This window comes from Malassezia vespertilionis, chromosome 1 (genome assembly GCF_029542925.1).
Source record: "Malassezia vespertilionis chromosome 1, complete sequence".
NCBI classification, from domain to species: domain Eukaryota; kingdom Fungi; phylum Basidiomycota; class Malasseziomycetes; order Malasseziales; family Malasseziaceae; genus Malassezia; species Malassezia vespertilionis.
In genome coordinates this window covers 448,642-466,739 of record NC_079247.1, presented here as the reverse complement: position 1 = coordinate 466,739, position 18,098 = coordinate 448,642, and the positions used below count along the sequence as shown (strand labels likewise).

General features: G+C 62.1%; 7 protein-coding genes across 7 annotated transcripts; 4 read left to right on the top strand and 3 right to left on the bottom strand.

Annotated features, from left to right (window-relative positions):
- Nucleotides 1-83: 83 nt before the first annotated feature.
- MVES1_000269 (uncharacterized protein) lies at nucleotides 84-1,094 on the top strand (the record flags this gene model as incomplete). The annotated part of the gene is made up of 4 exons (XM_056205130.1): nucleotides 84-89; nucleotides 161-239; nucleotides 268-1,037; nucleotides 1,065-1,094. The coding sequence occupies 4 exons, from the start codon at nucleotides 84-86 to the stop codon at nucleotides 1,092-1,094; spliced, it is 885 nt and encodes a 294-aa protein (XP_056061105.1).
- Nucleotides 1,095-1,151: 57 nt separating this feature from the next.
- MVES1_000268 (palmitoyl-protein hydrolase) lies at nucleotides 1,152-2,246 on the top strand (the record flags this gene model as incomplete). Its single annotated transcript, XM_056205129.1, has 3 exons — nucleotides 1,152-1,715; nucleotides 1,741-1,990; nucleotides 2,017-2,246. The coding sequence occupies 3 exons, from the start codon at nucleotides 1,152-1,154 to the stop codon at nucleotides 2,244-2,246; spliced, it is 1,044 nt and encodes a 347-aa protein (XP_056061104.1).
- A 1-nt stretch (nucleotide 2,247) lies between these two features.
- MVES1_000267 (uncharacterized protein) lies at nucleotides 2,248-3,696 on the bottom strand (the record flags this gene model as incomplete). Its single annotated transcript, XM_056205128.1, has 1 exon — nucleotides 2,248-3,696. The coding sequence occupies one exon, from the start codon at nucleotides 3,694-3,696 to the stop codon at nucleotides 2,248-2,250; it is 1,449 nt and encodes a 482-aa protein (XP_056061103.1).
- Nucleotides 3,697-3,748: 52 nt separating this feature from the next.
- Nucleotides 3,749-5,802, bottom strand: VPS17 (Vacuolar protein sorting-associated protein 17; the record flags this gene model as incomplete). The annotated part of the gene is made up of 2 exons (XM_056205127.1): nucleotides 3,749-5,606; nucleotides 5,717-5,802. The coding sequence occupies 2 exons, from the start codon at nucleotides 5,800-5,802 to the stop codon at nucleotides 3,749-3,751; spliced, it is 1,944 nt and encodes a 647-aa protein (XP_056061102.1).
- A 69-nt stretch (nucleotides 5,803-5,871) lies between these two features.
- Nucleotides 5,872-6,992, bottom strand: MVES1_000265 (uncharacterized protein; the record flags this gene model as incomplete). Its single annotated transcript, XM_056205126.1, has 3 exons — nucleotides 5,872-5,924; nucleotides 5,954-6,039; nucleotides 6,067-6,992. The coding sequence occupies 3 exons, from the start codon at nucleotides 6,990-6,992 to the stop codon at nucleotides 5,872-5,874; spliced, it is 1,065 nt and encodes a 354-aa protein (XP_056061101.1).
- Nucleotides 6,993-7,064: 72 nt separating this feature from the next.
- RIA1 (Cytoplasmic GTPase/eEF2-like protein (ribosomal biogenesis)) lies at nucleotides 7,065-10,283 on the top strand (the record flags this gene model as incomplete). Its single annotated transcript, XM_056205125.1, has 1 exon — nucleotides 7,065-10,283. One exon carries the CDS (start codon nucleotides 7,065-7,067, stop codon nucleotides 10,281-10,283), a length of 3,219 nt encoding a protein of 1,072 aa, XP_056061100.1.
- Nucleotides 10,284-10,587: 304 nt separating this feature from the next.
- Nucleotides 10,588-18,084, top strand: MVES1_000263 (uncharacterized protein; the record flags this gene model as incomplete). The annotated part of the gene is made up of 5 exons (XM_056205124.1): nucleotides 10,588-13,617; nucleotides 13,910-16,551; nucleotides 16,588-16,752; nucleotides 16,778-17,095; nucleotides 17,121-18,084. The coding sequence occupies 5 exons, from the start codon at nucleotides 10,588-10,590 to the stop codon at nucleotides 18,082-18,084; spliced, it is 7,119 nt and encodes a 2,372-aa protein (XP_056061099.1).
- Nucleotides 18,085-18,098: the final 14 nt, after the last annotated feature.

Here is an 18,098-nt window from a genome sequence, read left to right as displayed (position 1 = left end):
CTGTGGTACGTGCGACGTTGGGTGCGCCTCCCTCTGTACACTGTGACCATGAGCGACACACGAGCGACAGTAGCAATGCCAGAATGCTGGTACGTACCGATGAAATGCACTTACATGCAGGGGCCACCGCGGCGTATGTTGCCAAGCATGCTAACCACAGGCGTCCGCCGCCTTCCCTGAAAACACGCTTGCGTCCTTCGAGCAAGCGATCCGCGACGGTTCGGAAGGCATCGAGAGCGGTACGCCGACGGTGGTAGCTGATCCAAGATATCCACCTGACCAAAGACGACGTCATTGTCATGTTTCATGACACGACCCTGGATCGCACGACCGACGGCAAAGGCAAAATCGGCGAGCGCCCATACTACGGCATGAACGGAATCGAGCATGTACGCACGATCGAGGAGCCTGTGCAGCAGATCCCGACATTTGAGCAGCTCTGCGCACTCCTCATGAAGCCAGAGAATCAGCACGTGAAGCTGAATATAGACTGCAAGCCAAACAATGATCCGGAGCGCATGTTTTCGCTGATGCATGACATCGTGGCCAAGTTCTCCGACTACAAGACAAATCTCGCCCCGCGCCTCGTCCTCGGCCTCTGGCACCCCAAGTTCATTTTGCCGGCCAAGAAGTACGTGCCCTCGCTGCGGCGTGCGCACATCGGTGCTTCGCCCGCGTATGCGCTCAAGTACTTCTGGGACGAGTGCGACGCCTTTTCCATCTACTTCCCCTCGCTTGTCAGCAGCGAGGGCCAGCAGTTCTTGCAGCGCGCAAAGCAAGACGGCAAAGACGTGATGACCTGGACGGTGAATCGCATCGACGAGATGGTCCAGGCCACCAGCTTTGGCGTTAAGGCCATCCTCACGGACCACACAGCCGACCTGCAAAGTCTGCGGAGAGAAATGCGCGATGACTTTGCCGCTACAAAGAAGAAGTACGTGAGCCCATGGTTTGTTTGGGCATCGTACAGGTACTACCAGCCTTCCGTCGCACTCTACAAGTATATATGCGGCGCAGAGGTCGAGCGCAGTGCAGGGGTATGTGTGTGCGGCTCCTGACCCCAGATGACGTTCCGCGACGCGGCCCAGGCGTAGTGCATATAGCTCCGTAGTATCATGTGACCGCGCATTGACCACGTCTGTCTCGCCACCATGCATGCCGTTGCGCCTGCTGCCATGCTCGCGGCCAAACCACACCCCGTAGTTTTATGGCACGGGCTAGGCGACTCGGCCTACTCGTACTGGCTCATCAATATGAAGCAGCGCTTGGAGCGGACATACCCCGGCATATTTGTATACATTGTATCGCTCGGCTCGAGCTACTACAAAGACCAGGGCGCGACGCTGTTTGGCGACGTAAACGCGCAGGTGGCGTACATGTATGAGACGCTGCAGTTTGTGCCCGAGCTACAGGATGGCTTTGACGCAATCGGTTTTTCCCAAGGAGGCCAATTTCTGCGTGCGTATGTAGAGCGGTACAACGTTCCGCGCGTGCGCAACTTGATCACATTCGGGTCGCAGCACATGGGGATTACAGAGCTGTCTGTATGCCACAGGTACGACTACTTTTGCCGATACGTCCACCACCTGCTCGATGGCCAAGTGTACTCAAACTATTCTCAAACGCACCTTGTGCCTGCCCAGTATTTCCGCGATACAAGGAGCGTCGAGCAGTTTGCCCTGTACAACCAGGCAAACCAATTCTTGCACGATATTGTACGTGAGATGCATACTAATACAGAACAATGAAGGGACTGTGAAAAATGAGACGTACGCGGCGAACCTCGCGGGCCTGGAAACGTTTGCCATGGTCCAGTTTACCCACGAAGAAACGGTCGTGCCGAGCGCCTCGTCATGGTTTGAAGCGTACAATGATCCGTGCAAAAAAGAGTGCGATGCGGAGATTGTGCCACTGCGTGCGAGCGCAATCTACCGCGAAGACTGGATCGGGCTTGGCGCACTGGACCGCCGCGGCGCGCTTGCTTTTCTCAGTACGTGCTCGCTCTGCTCACCACAGCGTGCGATGGACGTCATATGGAAATCACACCGGAATGTGCCAAAGCCACGCTGGGCACGTACATCGGCCGCCCCTTGCTTGGCGCTTGGGACGCGGCAGTCGATCTCAACGTGCACAGCAATCCTGTGCAGCGCGCCGTCAGTCCTTTTTTGCTCGCGCTCTGTGCACTTGTCCTGTGCATGGGCATTTTTGTGCTGCGCCGCAAAAAGCCGAGCCTTGCTGCGCTATAGTCTACTGCTTCTTGGACTCAATATGGTATGGGCGCAGCGCCTTGCCGAGGCCAAGCTGGAACGCAACGAGGCCCACGGCAAGGATGATATGGCCATAGAACGCCGTTGCGCGCCACGCATTTAATGTCGGCTTCAAGTCCAGCGTAAGGAACGACATGGCGACAAAATTAATCGTGATTTGGACCAAGATGGTCGATACGACCGAGTACAGAATCTGCGCCCACGTATATGCGCGCCAAGAGTAGCAATCTGGGTCCGGCGTGCGCACATTCGCATAGAATATGGGGCGCAACGCGTGGCGGAGTTTGCGCGCAAGGAGAAGGTAGAGACCGCCGGAAAGAAACGTGAAATAGTACCCGATGGCGATCCCATGCCACAAGGCACTGACGCCAAAGGTGAGCAGCGTGCCCAGCGTGCCGGGCCTCCTGCCTTTACCAGCAACGCGGCGGTACACATTGTTGCGAAGCCAAATGCTCGTGTTGGTATTCCAAGCGTCCATGAGTTCTTTCCAGTTGTTTGCAAATTCAAAGCGCAAGATGTACACGTTTTTGCAGCGTGTCCAGACGGCCTTGTGGGTCTTCGGATCGATACCTGCATACCCAAGACCCGAAAGGACGCACGCGGCGTCCGACAGACTCCACACACTAAAGTAGCGGAAGCGCGCGACGAGCCCTGCAAGCTGGACAAAGGCGAGTCTGTACCACAACGGCGTATGTTGGATGGGATCGGAGAGATCGGACAGGCGCGCGTAACTGCACGATTCATACAGGAACGCTTGGAGTCCAAGCACAACGAAGCCAAACAAAATGCCGCGCGCGGCGCTCGCAAAGCGGCCGGGCGGTGGCACCTTGCTCGGAAGATACATTGTTCCTGCCGCCCACGCACTGTAGTCGCGGAAGCGGGTCGAAGGGCCGACGAGTACGCCTGGAAAGTAGAAGCAGTAGCCAAAGTAGTCGAGCAGCGGCGGCATTTCTGTGACGCGCGTCGCACGCTGCGATGCATCGCATTCCTCCTTTGTTAGTACTTGGCCATCGTAGCAATCCCATGCAAACGAAGTTATGTTCATGCAAAGGACCATGTGCATTGCGGAGATTTCAATCGTGGTCAGTGGGAGGTGCAGTCGCGCAACGTGCGTCGCTAGAATGTGCGCCATCTCGAATGCAAAGGCCACCCAGGCAAACCGATGCTTTCCGCCGATCTTGTACTTGACAATGAGGTACACAACTAGGGCCGAGGCGACGAGCTGGAGCGTCCCGTTGTACAGCTCCAAAATTCCGCACAGGAAAAAGAGAGAGACGCCAATATTCGTGATGTGGCGCATACGCGCCGACAAAAGGCGCGGAAGGATGGGACTCAACACACAGGAAAAGATAAGACATGCTGTAACCTTGAGAAAGTCGGGCGGCACGCCGGACCGCTCGGAGAGCGCCGCAAAGGTGCGGTGGAACATGAAGCAAGAAAGGACAGATGGGTCTATTTAAATTCGGCCGATGCACGGGCCACTAAAACGTGCCTGCAAGCGAGCGCGCCGCGTCGGCGGCGGAGAGGCCGCCAAAGGTGCCGTTGAGAGCACGTGGACGGAAGAGGGAGGATTGGATGGGCGCGGGGGGTGGAGAGCGTTGGGGCGGAGAGTCTGGGCACGTTGGTGTGTGGGGCGGAGAAGAGGATGAGAGAGGGAGCGAGCACCATGGCGATTCCTCCGGGGGATTGGTGTGCCATGCGGAGGTGCGCTCTGTTGTGGTATCTGTAGCGCGAGAATCATTGTCCCATGGAGACGTGTGTATTTCGTCCTGAAGTGCAGACTGCAGAGCGTCGTCTTTCCATAGGGATGCGCTGGTGTCGGAGTCAGTGTTTTCCGCGGCCACCTCGGCGCCGGAGTCCGCAGTGTTTTCAGCATTCTCTTTGGCGTCCTCGTGGGGACTCTGCGTGGTGCTCCCTTGCTCATTCCTCTGCTTATCCCCTTGCTCACCCCTTTGCTCATTCCCTTGCTCACCCCTTTGCTCATCCCTTTGCGCATTCCCTTGCTCATCCCCGTGCTTACTCTCCATACCCTCTTTATCCCCTTCCCGACTCCCCTCCTTATCCCCTTCCTTATCCCCCTCCACTGCACGGATTGCTGCAATCTGTGCAGGCGTCATCTTCCTCTTCACATTCGCACGCGCCATCGCAGCACGCTGCGCATCTTGAGCGACAGCAGACAAATCCTTAGCAGACAAACCAATCATATCTGCAACGCGGCGCTCATACGCAATACTGGACCGTGCATGCTCCAGGATCGTGTGTTGTAGGTCGCAGTGCGTATGCACACTGTGCCGCTGCAGACTCTCGCGCAAAGACTTGCCTACATGCTGCAAGTAGCGTTCCAGCAACTGCTCCTGGTGCTCAGCCTCTCTAACCTCGTCCATCGCACTCTCGACTCGGTCTGGCTTTGCGGTGCGTGCGATTCGCAGCCCCTCCGCCTCCTGTCGCTTGTTGGAAGTAACACGCTTTGCAATCCCATGCTCGGCAACGACAGCAGCGCGTTCCTGTAGCACTGCGCGGGCTGCGCGCATATTGTACTGTTGGTACTCGATCGCGCCCGTCAGCGACACCTCTTCCGCGTGCTGAATCGCTTCCGAGAGCTCGGCGATGTTGGAAAAGAGAGTCTGTGCGCCGCGCAATGTACGCGGCAGCATTCCACGGATCGACTCCCCGCGGCCATCCTCCAAGGTTGCGAGCGGGATCAGTGTCCCAGCGACGTCCTGCATCGCTGCATACACTTCTGCGCGTGCCGCTGTGACATCTGCACTCGCACTCGCGACATCAGCCAGCTGTTTTTCCAATTTCGTGACCTCTGTCCTAGTCAGCGCAAGCTGCTCGTCGGGATCGGCGCTGCCGAGCGACGTCGCTGCCGCGAGCTGCGTCGAAAACAGCGCCGCGGGCGTTGGTTTTGGCTGCGTGCGCATCCCGAACAAAGACGCAACGCCCGCTTGCGGCACAAACAGCTCGCCGCTAAATACGTGGGCGAGTGTATCGATCTGTGTAGAGGAGCGCATAAAGTGACGGTAGGTCTCGCGCGGCTCTTTTCTCGTACAAATTTCTGGCTCGTACGTATAGTCGGCCTCGATGAACCTGCGTGTTTCGCGGTGCATGCACAGAGAGGGCTCGCTGAGCATGCGCCCGAACCACCGGACAAGCAAAGTGCGCAGTTCGTGCAGTTCGTACGTGCCCTGCTCCGCATCGGGCAGTTTCAGCATCGACGGAGTCGGCAATGGCAGAGCAGGCACAATGATCGCAGGGCCAATTAGCGCAACTGCCGTTGCGTACATGGCAAGCTCTTTGTACGAGCGGTCAATTTGTGGGTAGTCGGTCTTGTCGTAGCTAGGTATATTTGTCTGCGGTGAGTGGCGCGGCGTCGTACCTTGCAATCAAAGCGAATTCTAAGCTCTTTTGTGGATCGAACTACTTGCAAGTTGCAGATCCGGACGTACCACGCGCGGCGCGGGCCAGCGACATCTTTGGGTGGCGCCGGGGGCGGAGTGCTTTCTGCCTGCAAGGAGTGTGCATCTTTGGCCATGGTGTGGTGGAGAAAAGGGCCTATTTTTGTCATTGTGGAGGCAGCCGCGAGGCGCAGTTACGAGCAGCACTACGGCGTTTGTGCACCCAGCAACAAGGTGCGGTCGGTGGATGCGGAAACGACTGTGGTGAGCAGGAGTATGCGTACGTACGGATCGGCACGCGTGGGTGCAGCGCAACAGAGGTTACTGTGCCGCGATGCCCTGGCAACTTGAGCAAGACGCTCCCTTTTTCGACACTGGTGTGAGCTGCAGCGTGTACGTACTCCCAAATCGTGCAGGTCCGATCGGCGCTTCCGCTCGCGACTTGCTCCCCATCGGCGCTCCATGCGGCTCTGATCAGGATATTCTCGAAACCCGTCATGACGCCTTTCAGTGTCCGGTAAAGTCGCGGGTTCCGTGCGTCGTCGCGCGCTTCCGGCGCAAACGGGCGCACGTCCCATACGCGTACCGTATCATCCAGCGAAGAAGAGAGCAAGTGCGTCCCCGAATGTGAGAGCGAGAGCGACGCGATCGAGTCTACATGCCCCCGAAGCGAGTACAGCGTGCGTTTCGTCCCGATATCGACCACATGGATCGCGTTATCGATTCCGCCGACGTAGATCTGTGTCGCATCCGCAGAAAACTCAACGGCGGTAAGGGGGTATCCAAATGCAAGCACCACGACGGGGTGCTTAGACTCTACATCCCACAGCATCACCTGTCCATCGTCCGAGCCCGACGCGCACCATGCACGCCCCGTGCGCGGGCAAGCAACGCTGTTTACAATCCCCTTGTGCCCGCGGAAGCGCCTTATCTTTTCGCCAGTCACCGTGTTCCACACAATCACCGTCTCGTCTGCGGAGCCAGACACGAGCACGCGGTCTTTGCGCGGCATCGCTGGCGCCCATGCAATGCTCGTGACTGCACGCGCGTGCCCGCGCAGCATCCCAATGTTTTTATTCTCGCCAAATGTCTCCCACAGCGAGACTGCGTGGTCCGCCGAACACGCGGCGATCGTCTCGCCGTCGAGCGAAAACTTGCAGTCGAGAATTTCGGCGGTGTGCGCGCCGGTCAGCGCAAGGAGCGGCGCCGAGAGACCTGCTGTGTGTGGAGTGGTTATCATCTCCGCTCCCTGGCCGTCGGGCCGCACGCGTTTCGTGATGGCTGTGGCCTGCACGCCCAGCGGCGCATCCTTCCGCTTGTCTGCCATCGACGTCGTACGCAAACGCGCTGACTAATCTTTTTTGTTGCGTGGTGGCACGCCCCGACGCATGGACCGAGCATGCCACCGAGGGAATTCGCCTCCCGGAATATCCGGTGCTGCACGTTGGTCGGCCATGTCGACCACGGCAAGTCGTCGTATGCCGACTCGCTGCTTGCCGCGAACGGGATCATCTCAAGCAGGTCCGCGGGCCAAGTACGCTACTTGGATAGCCGCGCAGACGAGCAGGAGCGCGGGATTACGATGGAATCGAGTGCCGTGTCCTTGACCTTCAAGCTACGGCGCCTTACCGCTGACGACGAGGTATCAGAAATTGAAGACTACACGCTGAACCTTATCGATACGCCCGGGCACGTTGATTTTTCCAGCGAAGTATCTACGGCGTCGCGACTTTGCGACGGTGCGTTGGTCATTGTCGATGTCGTGGAAGGCATCTGCTCGCAGACGGTGGCTGTTCTGCGGCAGGTATGGCTCGATGGTCTGCGGACGGTGCTGGTGCTGAACAAGATGGACCGCCTGATTACGGAGCTGAAACTGACACCCGACGAGGCGCACCATCGCCTCATGCAGCTTGTCGAGCAGGCCAACGCTGTCATTGGCGGCTTCTATGCCGCCGAGCGTATGGAGCAGGACCAGCGGTGGCACGACGAGCGCGACCGCCTGCTTGCCGCACGGTCCGAAGGCGGCGAAGACGATTTGCCTGCGTACCGCGAAACCCGCGACGACGATCTCTACTTTGATCCGCCGCGCGGAAATGTGATTTTTGCGAGCGCAATCGACCACTGGGGATTTCGACTGGACCGCTTTGCACAGATGTACGCACGCAAGCTCGGGAGCAAGGAGGCCACCATCCGCCAGTTTCTATGGGGCAATTTCTACCTGGACCCCAAGACCAAACGCGTGCTTACCCAGAAACAGATGCTTAAAGAAAAGCGCAATTTGCGTCCCATGTTTGTCCAGTTTGTCTTGGAGAATATCTGGCGCATTTACGAGCACACGGTCGAGCTCCGGGACCAGGACATGGTCGACAAGATCATTGCCGCGCTCAGCCTCACGATCCACCCACGCGACCTTCGGTCCAAAGACAATACCGCGCTTATGCATGCCATCATGAGCCAATGGCTCCCTCTTTCTCCGTGCACATTCGGCGCGATTGTACACAACCTGCCTTCGCCTGTCGAGGCACAGCCCGTGCGTGTTCCCCACATGATCCGCCTCGATATTGGCTACTTTGCGACGGAGGAGGAGCTTGCGCCGCACAGTGACCTCGAGCGCGACCTGTTCGAGGCGCGCGCCGGGGAGGATGCGTCGCTTGTCGTGTACGTGAGCAAGATGTTTGCCGTGAGCGCCGCAGATCTGCCAGAAAACAAGCGCGTGCAGCTCTCGGCGGACGAAATGCGCGAGCGCGGACGGGCGCTGCGTGCGCAAAACGAGCAAGTCCAGTCGGCCATGGCCGCAACAGGTGCCAGTGCCGCGCCCCCCGCGCCGCGCGACGAGCACCAAGAGGCGGAGACGCCCGATGCTGAGATAGTGCTTGGCTTTGCGCGCATCTATAGCGGCTCCCTCCGCGTGGGCGAGACGGTATGCGCGGTGCTGCCCAAGTACCGTGTCCATCTCCCGCCAAGCCATCCGTCCAATGCGCCGTTCTTGCGCGAGACGAGGATCGATGCGCTGTACATGATGATGGGTCGTGACTTGATTGCCGTACAGCAAGTGCCCGCAGGCAACGTGTTTGCCGTCGGTGGACTCGCCGGCACCATCCTGCGCAACGGAACACTGATGCGGGGTACTGACGAAGTGGTCAACCTTGCGGGCGTACGCCGCAATGCGACGCCGATCGTGCGCGTCGCGCTCGAGCCCAAGAACCCCGCCGAGATGCCGAAACTAGTTGAAGGTTTGCGCCTGCTGAACCAGGCCGACCCCTGCGTAGAAGTCATGGTCCAGGACAATGGCGAGCATGTGATCCTCACCGCCGGCGAGCTGCACCTCGAGCGCTGCCTCAAAGATTTGCGCGAGCGATTTGCGCGGTGCAAAATCCAGCAGTCGCCGCCCCTCGTGCCGTTTCGCGAGACGGGAGTGAAGGGCACGAATATGCCGCCGCCCAAGACAGAGGGCGCGGCGCGCGGCACGATCCAAGGCACAGCTCTGCAAAACCAAGTCCAGTACACGATCCGCGCCGTGCCCATGCCCGAGGAGCTGGTCGAGTTTTTGGTCGTGAACCAGCCGACCATACGGCGCCTGCATCGGAGCCGGCGGCACCTGTTGGAGGAGGAAGAGGAGATTGTGCCAGAGGACCACGAATGCGGCGACGAGGACAGGCCCAAGGCGCGTCGCGTGCCGATGCGCCTTTTTTGGCCCGCCTTGGAGCAGCTCCTGCACCAGCTCGGTCCGAAATGGGCGGGCATCGCGGACCGCATCTGCGCGTTTGGCCCACGGCACACGGGCCCGAATCTGCTAGTGGATTTAAGCGGGCATTTCTTGCGCGGAGGGGTGCGGCAGCGCACCCAAGACCCTTTGCATGCCGTTGGAGAGGTACAACTGAACGACACGCTCGATCGCGAGCTGTCCGATGCCGTCGAGCACGGCTTCCAACTCGCGACCAGCAGCGGCCCACTCGCCGCAGAGCCCATGCAAGGCATGGCCTTTTTTGTCGAGCACGTATCGCTCCACCAAGACGCAGACGCGCCGCGCCCAAAGATGGCGCAAGTGGCCTCTGCGCTCATTTCTGGCGTGCGCGAGGCGTGCAAGCAGGGACTGCTTGATTGGTCGCCGCGCCTGATGCTGGCCATGTACTATTCCGAGATCCAAGCTACGCCAGAAGTGCAAGGCAAAGTGCACGCGGTGCTTTCGCGCAGACGCGGACGCGTACTGTCCGAGGAGATGAAAGAAGGCACGCTCTTTTTCACGGTAGGATCGCTGCTCCCTGTCGTGGAGTCTTTTGGTTTTGCCGACGGTACGTTGCCTGTATGCTCACGCAGAAATTCGAAAGCGCACCTCGGGCGGCGCGAGTCCGCAGCTGCTCTTTGCGGGGTACGTTGCCGCACGGCTCACCGCAGCTTCCGTCTATTTGACATGGACCCGTTCTGGGTTCCCACTACAGAGGAGGAGCTCGAGGATCTGGGCGAAAAAGGCGATCGCGAGAATGTGGCTAAAAAGTACATGGATATGGTACGGAAACGCAAGGTATGTACGGGACAAGGTGACGAGCCGCAGGGCCTCTTTACCACGCGCCGCCTCGTCGCGTCGGCAGAAAAGCAGCGCACGCTGAAATCGAATTAGCACGTGGCGTCACGTGATACCGTGTGTAGTATTTGTAGCAGAGCGAATCAGCGGCTGCGCCTGCAGGTGTGCGGCAAGGGCTACGGCTGCGCGGTGAGTCGCGTTCCGCCGCCCTGTGGCCGTCCGCGGCGAGGATCGGGCGGCGGATCGGGACCCCCTCGCGAGCGCGGTCTTGGCTTCAGCGTCTGACGCATTCCATCCTCCAGGAGCCCTTCCGGCGTTCTTACTCGTGTTTTAGGTGGTAGTGAGTTTGTGTGAAAGCACACATTCGAGTGCTTCACTGTCGAGTAAGCCCGGCGACGGTATGGCCAAAGCAACAATCCTGGGCTCTCTACTTGGGCGCCCATCGCAGAGCTACGTCGCATCTGACGGCACATACAAGACGTCATACTCTGGACATGCATCCGATATTGGTCAGTCGCACGACTCGTATCACATAGCGCAAAGCAACGCGTCTGGCGACCGCACTGTACTGTCTCCAAGCCGCGGTGCAGCGTCCGAAACAGGACTGGACCGCCTCGGCGCACAGCGCGCGCGCACCACTCGCAAACATCCCAAGCAGCACAGCCGACAGATTCCCGAAAGCCCGCTTGTGCCCGACCTGAACACGGTAAATACATTCTCGCGCTGGTGGGAGAGCCGCAACATGCAAAAAGCGCCTGGGCAGCCAAGCGCAGCGTCCGACTCGGGCGAGTCGTTTTCCGACCGCTGGCGGCGCGACGTTGCATCCTACTCTACGCGCGGCCACAGTGCCGTGAGTAGTCCGGAGGCGCCCCGGGCCGTGCAGCGGGTCGGTTCGATGCCCAAAGTGCGGAGCACGCCGCTCCAGCTCGCGGAGCCGAAGAGCGCGCCGAAAAGCACAGCGGGGCGGCGCGCTGCCCCCGCAGCGCACGAATCAGGCGACTGGCGCGCGTTTGTGCACGACCGCGCAACCAAGCCGTCCTGGACAGATGTGCACGCCAAGTCGTATGCGCCGCCAAAACCTGCCGACGGTCCCTTTCGCGACTCTGCAGAAGGAGAGCTGCTCCGTCTCTCATGGTCCCCTGCGCTGTTTTTCGCCCAAGAAGGCGTCGAGCCGCAGCCGTCCGCGACGGATGTACTGGCGCCGTCGGCCATGGCGCGCGATGTGCGCAGTGTAGCCAAGTCCACGTTTGTCTCCGCATTGGATCAGCACAAGCAGCCGCGGATGGAGGCAGCGACCGTGCCCGCAGAAGGCGCACAAAATACGCTGGCTACGCTGCCTTGGGTGGATGCGCCGCCGGCGCATGGCGTGGAGCCGCCGGAAAGCGGGGAAAGCGCTACGCAGGGCCTGCTTGCGAGGGCTCCTTTGCGAGGCCCCTCGCATACTCCTGCCAAGCAGCCCGCCGTGCGCAACGTGCCAAGGCACGTCCAGCCTGCGCCCGTGCGCACAATCACAGCGCCCAGCCATGTCGCCTCGACACTGCGTGTAGACAAAGACCTTGCGCACCGCTTCGGCGCCGTGGCTTTCAACGATCCCGATATCCTCGACCTGGACCCCGAATCCGCGCCATGGACCATGACCAGCGAAATCGGCCACTATGACCGCTCCGAACTGCACGGCTCCGACGGTGCGGAGGCACTTGAAGCGCCGCAGCCAGCGACGCCAAGCCGCAAAATGCTCGATCGTACGTTGCGTCGCGGCCCGCGGCCCACCGAGATGGGCGGCATTGCCATTGCGCACGGCACACTTCCTGCTCCGTCTCCGCACGCCGGCAGCGGCCGCATTCCTTTGCGCACTACGTCGGATAGCATCATCCCACCCGTGCCTGTGCCGCAGAACCGCTTTGTCTCCATGCCTGTCGCGGAGCGACTGGACGACGACGATGCCTCCTCCACCGAAACGATTGCTTTTGTCGATGCACTTACCAATGGCGAGCCAGGCGCATTCGACGTGCCCGACGTGCCCGACGCACGCTTCGGCAAAGATGCGCGGCTTACGCTGCGATCCACGCCGCCAGCGACGCCGCCACGCGCTGCGCCGTCCATCGGATCACTCTCGCCCGCGCTTGATGCCGAGGACGTCTTCCTTGCCGAGGATTTGCCTTCCTCCGCAACCCACTCTGCCTTCTTTCACTTTGAGCCGCGCGATGCCGCTGCGGATGCTCTTGCCGAGACACTGCAGAACTTCCCGGAACACTTGCCGGGCAAGACGCCGACCTCGGCGACGGTCAGCATCAATCGAGCGCCGGCTCACCTGCGTACCCCGCACGCCGAGGACGTGCAGCTGGCCTACTTGAAGCCCGCGACGGACCGCAGCGTGTCGGAGCAGACCACATGGGTACGCTCCGAGAATGCACCTGCTACGCCGCCAAGGTCGGCATCGCCGCGGCCCGCTGCGGCGATGCGGCACAGTCCATATGCGCCGGTACGGACCGCTCCGTGGCAAGCACATATTGATCCTACCGGCGCGCCATACGATGCGATGCCCATGTATGCACAGAGCGAACGGCAGCGCCCTGTAAGCGCGCCGCGTCCTTTGTCGGGATCGGCGCTTGCAGCGCACGAGGCGTATATGCAGCGCTATGCGACGCCCAGACCTGCTGTGGCCTCTGCACAGAGCATGGCCCAAGGGCGCGGCGCAGTGACGCCGGGAGGCTATCCTGTGCCGACTCCTCTGCGTGCACAGCCAAGTCCTGGGTATGCAGCGCCTGGGCACGCTAGCCAAGTGCCGCCCGTGCCGCCGGTCCCAAAGGCGTATACGGCTGTGTCGGAGTATACTAGCGAGCACCCGCCGCCGCCGCCGTCCAAGCATGGCCATGGAGTGGAGCATGTACAGCGCCAGGAGTGGCAGGCATGGCAGGAGAAGAGAGAGCGCGCTCCGGAGAGTCGTGCCCAGGGCGATGGGCAAGGCTACGCTCAAGAGAGTCGTGCCCAGGGCTACGGCCCAGGCTATGCCCAAGAGAGCCATGCCCAGGGCTACGGCCCAGGCCATGCTCAAAGCTACGCCCAAGACGATGGACAAGGCTATGCTCAGGGCTACGCTCAAGAGAGTCGTGCCCAGGGCTACGGCCCAGGCTATGCCCAAGGCTATGCCCGAGAGAGCCATGCCCAAGGCTACGGCCCAGGCCATGCTCAAAGCTACGCCCAAGACGATGGACAAGGCTATGCTCAGGGCTACGCTCAAGAGAGTCGTGCCCAGGGCTACGGCCCAGGCCCCCCCCCCTCACCTCTCAAAGCTACGCCCAAGCGTGGACAAGGCTATCTCGGCTACGCTCAGCCCCCCCCCACATCCCAACATCCCAACCTCCCAACCCCACCCTCAAACTACCCCAACATGGACAAGGCTATGCTCAGGGCTACGCTCAAGAGAGTCGTGCCCAGGGCTCGGCCCAGGCCATGCTCAAAGCTACGCCCAAGACGATGGACAAGGCTATGCTCAAGGCTCGGTCCAGACCATGCTCAGGGCTACGCTCAAGAGAGTCGTCCCAGGGCTACGGCCCAGGCCATGCTCAAAGCTACGCCCAAGACGATACAGGCTATGCTCAAGCTACGGCCCCCTCCTCCCCCCCCCCCCCCCCCCCCCCCCCCTCCCGCCCCCAAGAGCCTCCCGGCTACGGCCCAGGCCATGCCAAAGCACGCCCAACTGGCAAGGCATGCCCCCCCAGGGCTACGCTCAAGAGAGTCGTGCCCAGGGCTACGGCCCAGGCCATGCTCAAAGCTACGCCCAAGACGATGGACAAGGCTATGCTCAAGGCTACGGTCCAGACCATGCTCAGGGCTACGCTCAAGAGAGTCGTGCCCAGGGCTACGGCCCAGGCCATGCTCAAAGCTACGCCCAAGACGATGGACAAGGCTATGCTCAAGGCTACGGTCCAGACCATGCTCAGGGCTACGCTCAAGAGAGTCGTGCTCAGGGCTACGGCCCAGGCTATGCCCAAGGCTACGCCCAAGAGAGCCATGCACAAAGCTACGGCCCAGGCTATGCTCAAAGCTATGCACAAGGCTACGGCCCAGGCCATGCTCAAGAGAGCCATGCCCAAGGCTACAACCAGGGCTACGAGCAGTTGCAGCCGAGCCATGCCCAGCGTTATACACAGCCGCAGCCAAGCCACGCCCAACACTATGCCCAAAGCTACGCCCCGACGCAGCCCGTCCCTGCCTTAACGCAGCCCGTCCCTGTTCAAGCGCAAGGCTACGCCCCGCATTCTCCGCAGCCCGTCCAAAGCGCTCCAAAGCCCCCAATGCATGCATCTACTCCCCAGCACCCCGGCCAACATCACCCCGGCTATCCCCCCCCCCCAGGCACCTACCAACGCCCCCAACCCGCCATGCCAGAGCCCCGCATGCCCCCCGCACCCGATCCAATGCGGCCCGCTGCGCCCAAACCCAACGCAGCCCTGGCCATGCCACAAGCGCAGTACGCCGAGCCGGTACACTATCCTTCAGCGCAGCGCTATGCATCGCCGCAGCCAGCCGCACCGCACGCGCTGCCATCGCCGCCGCTTACCCAGTTCTATGCGCCGCGCTCTGGCATGCTCAGTCCGCCGCTGCCGACCGCCGTAAGCCCTTCGCCCTCGTCTACCGGCCTGTCCACCGCCCGCAGTGCGCGTCCGAAACATGCACCGCCGCGTGCACACATGGTCCTCTCCCCCACAGAGCGCGATGGCCGTGCACCTCGTACGTCGCGTCCAGCGTCGCCGTCGCCGCTGGATGAAATGCCGCTGCTCGGCACGGTCCCCCGCATCAATTCCGCGACGGACATTGCCGCGATGCGCAATCGCCTCGCCTCGCCGCCGCCCGCCGAGCGCCCACTCTCCCCCAGCGGCTCTGTGTGGAACGATGGACGCTCGCTTCGTCACGGCGCGCCTACCTTTCACAGCACACACTCCTTTGCCGACGTGCGCGGTGAGTATACGCCGCCGGATATGGAGACGCAGAGCGCCGCGTCGGCTTTGCGGCAGTACGCCGGGAGTCCTTTGGACACGCGCGAGCCATCGCTCGCTGCAAGCACCTCCATACTCAACCCCAGCACCGCCGCCGCGATGAGAAAGGCGCCGCTGGGCGCGTCGACGAACCAGTACCTGGGCCTCTCGGGCACGAGCGTGCCTTCGCCCCCCCAAAGTCTTGTCGGTGGCGGCGGCGGGAGCATCACGAGCTCGGCAAGCCGCGCGCGCATGTCGACTACCGATTTGCTGCGCAACCGGCCCACCATGGTCACGGTCAATGTCGCGGGCCAAGCGCCGAGCGGCAGCAGTCTGCGCCGCCGTCTCTCGTCCACGGATGGCGGCCGGCGGCGGCGTCCGCTGTCGGGTGCAGAGGCTGCCGACGGTGCGGCCATCTCGCTGTCCTCGCACACGGCTCCTCCCCGCAAGATCAGCCCTACCCAGGTCCTTGTCCAGGTCATGGCCGTCGCGGTGGACAATGTCGACCGCGCGCTTTTGCGCGAGAAGATGCAGGCCGATCCCACGCATGCGTTTGTGCCGGGGCGCAGTTTCTGCGGCCGCGTCGTCGAGTGCGGCTGGGACGTGAAGCGCGTGCGGAAAGGCGACATTGTGTTTGGCCTGCAAGACTACCGCAAGTGCGGCGCGCTTGCTGAATTCATGAGCATCGACCAGGACCTCGTTGCGCAGGCGCCGAGCGGGCCGCTGGGCATCGAGCAGGTCGCTGCGCTGCCGAGCACGGGCGTGATGGTGCACCAGATAGTGCAGAACCACTGCATGGTCTTGCGCAAGGGCGCGCGCGTCCTCATTCTCAACGCCCACGACGGCATCGGTCTCCTCGCGATGCAGGAGGCGTCGCGGCTCGGCCTCATTGTCATTGCACACGTGCCTGCGCACGCCGCCGACGGCATCAGCATCTGCGAGGCGAACGGCGCGCGCGAGGTTGTCACGGGCGAAGCGCTGTGGGCCATCAACTTGCTCCACGAGTCCAGCTTCAACCTCATCGTCGACACGGTCGGGGGGCGGCACATTTACGATGCGTGCCGCAGGATCCTCGCACACCACGGCCAGTTTGTGACGTGCTTTGGCGACGACCAGGCGCTGCCGACGCCCACGTACCGCTCGCACCTCCGCTCTTTGCGCCGCTCCTTTTTCCGCAAAGACCGAAAAGGAATCGGGTACGAGTGGATCGGCATCGATGCGGGGCCCGACTGCCGCATCGCGCTGGAGTCCATCAAGGTGGCTGCACAGCGCGGCGCCATATGCCCGCGCATCCAGTCCATCCTTCCGTTCGAGGATGCGCCGCGCGCTTTCGACCACGTCCCTTCCGACGACCCCACCGCCGGCGTCGCCGTCGTGCGCGTTTCGTAGTGGAGGCACGTGCTATAGCAACCTTTCCACAGCATCGCGTTCTGCATGCGCTTCCAGTGCCGCGGAGAGTACGGCACGGTGCGCTACATAGGGCCGCTTCCCCCCAAGGAGGGCGTGTGGTTTGGCGTGCAGTTTGATACGCCGGGGCGCGGAAAGCACGACGGCGTGGGGCCCGACGGCGTGCGGTACTTTACTTGGTACGCAACGCGGCTGCTGACCGAGTCCGCCAGGAAACGGCGCGTTTGTGCGCGATACCGCGCCGCTCGAGTTTGGTGTGCTCTTTCTCGATGCGCTGCGCGAGAAATATGCCGAGGCGCGTGTGCCGCTGGCCCGGCTCGAGACGGTGAGCTTAACGGGCGCCGCGCCGCCGCTCGACGATGCGTCGTGCGTGTATGTGCGCGGCGCAGGCGATGCCGCAGAGATTCGTGCAACGTGCCCTGCGATTGCATGGCTCGATCTCTCGCGCTCGCTGCTGCCGGACTGGGACGCGCTCGCTGGCATTACCGCCGCGCTGCCCGCGCTTACCACGCTCGTGCTCCAGTACGTTGTACGTCCACTCACACAGTCATACGCGCCTCGCACCGCTGCAGGCCATGCCCCAAGGCCTTGCGCACCTGACCGAGCTGAAGATGGACGCAGCGGGCGTGGGCTGGGAGAGCGTCGCGCACCTCGCGCACCTGCCCGCGCTCGCGTCGTTGCAGATAGGGTACAATGCGATTCACAGCGTGCATCCGCTCCCAAACGACGCATTTCCCGCACTCACCACACTCAACCTCGCGGGCAATGCGCTGGCGTCGTGGGACGAGATCGTCGCGGCGCTCGGGCCGCTGCCGCGCCTGCGCAGCATGGTCCTCAGCGACAACCGCCTCGCGTCGCTTTTTGCGCCGCGCCACGCTGCGTTTGCCGCGCTCGAGAGTGTGTGTATAGACGGGAACCCAGTGCACGCTTTTTCGAGCCTCGAGGCGCTTGACGCGATGCTCGCGCGCCCGTGGGCGCTGGGCATGGGGCGCAATGCCGGCGCGCTCGCAGACCGCGCGGCGCTGCGCCTCGATGTGATTGCGCGCCTTGCGCACCTCACACAGCTGAACCGCACGCCGGTGCATGCGGCGGAGCGCTTGGAGGCGGAGCGCTTCTACCTCGCGCACGCTGCGCCGTGCGACGCACGCTTCGGCGCATTGTGCCGCGCGCACGGAGCGCCGGCCGCGCCTGCACCGGCGCCGACGCTGCGTGCGAAGCTCGTCGATGTAGGCACGGCGTGTGTGCGGCACATGCCGTCGCAGGAAGAGGCGTGCGCTCTGCTGCAGGAGACGCCGCGCCGCGCCAAGCTTTTGCGGAGCATGCCGGTGCGCCTTGCGCGGCGTCGGCTGGCGCGCGCGTACAGCGTGGTGGATACAGAGATGCCGATGTATGCAGTTTTGCGTGGGCACGCGCCGCAAGAGCCGATCGTGCACTGGATGGACGAGACGCAGGAGTTGGCGTGGTACGGGCTCGAGGATGGCGACGTGATTGCTATGGTGCGCCGCGAGTAGCACGACTATGAACG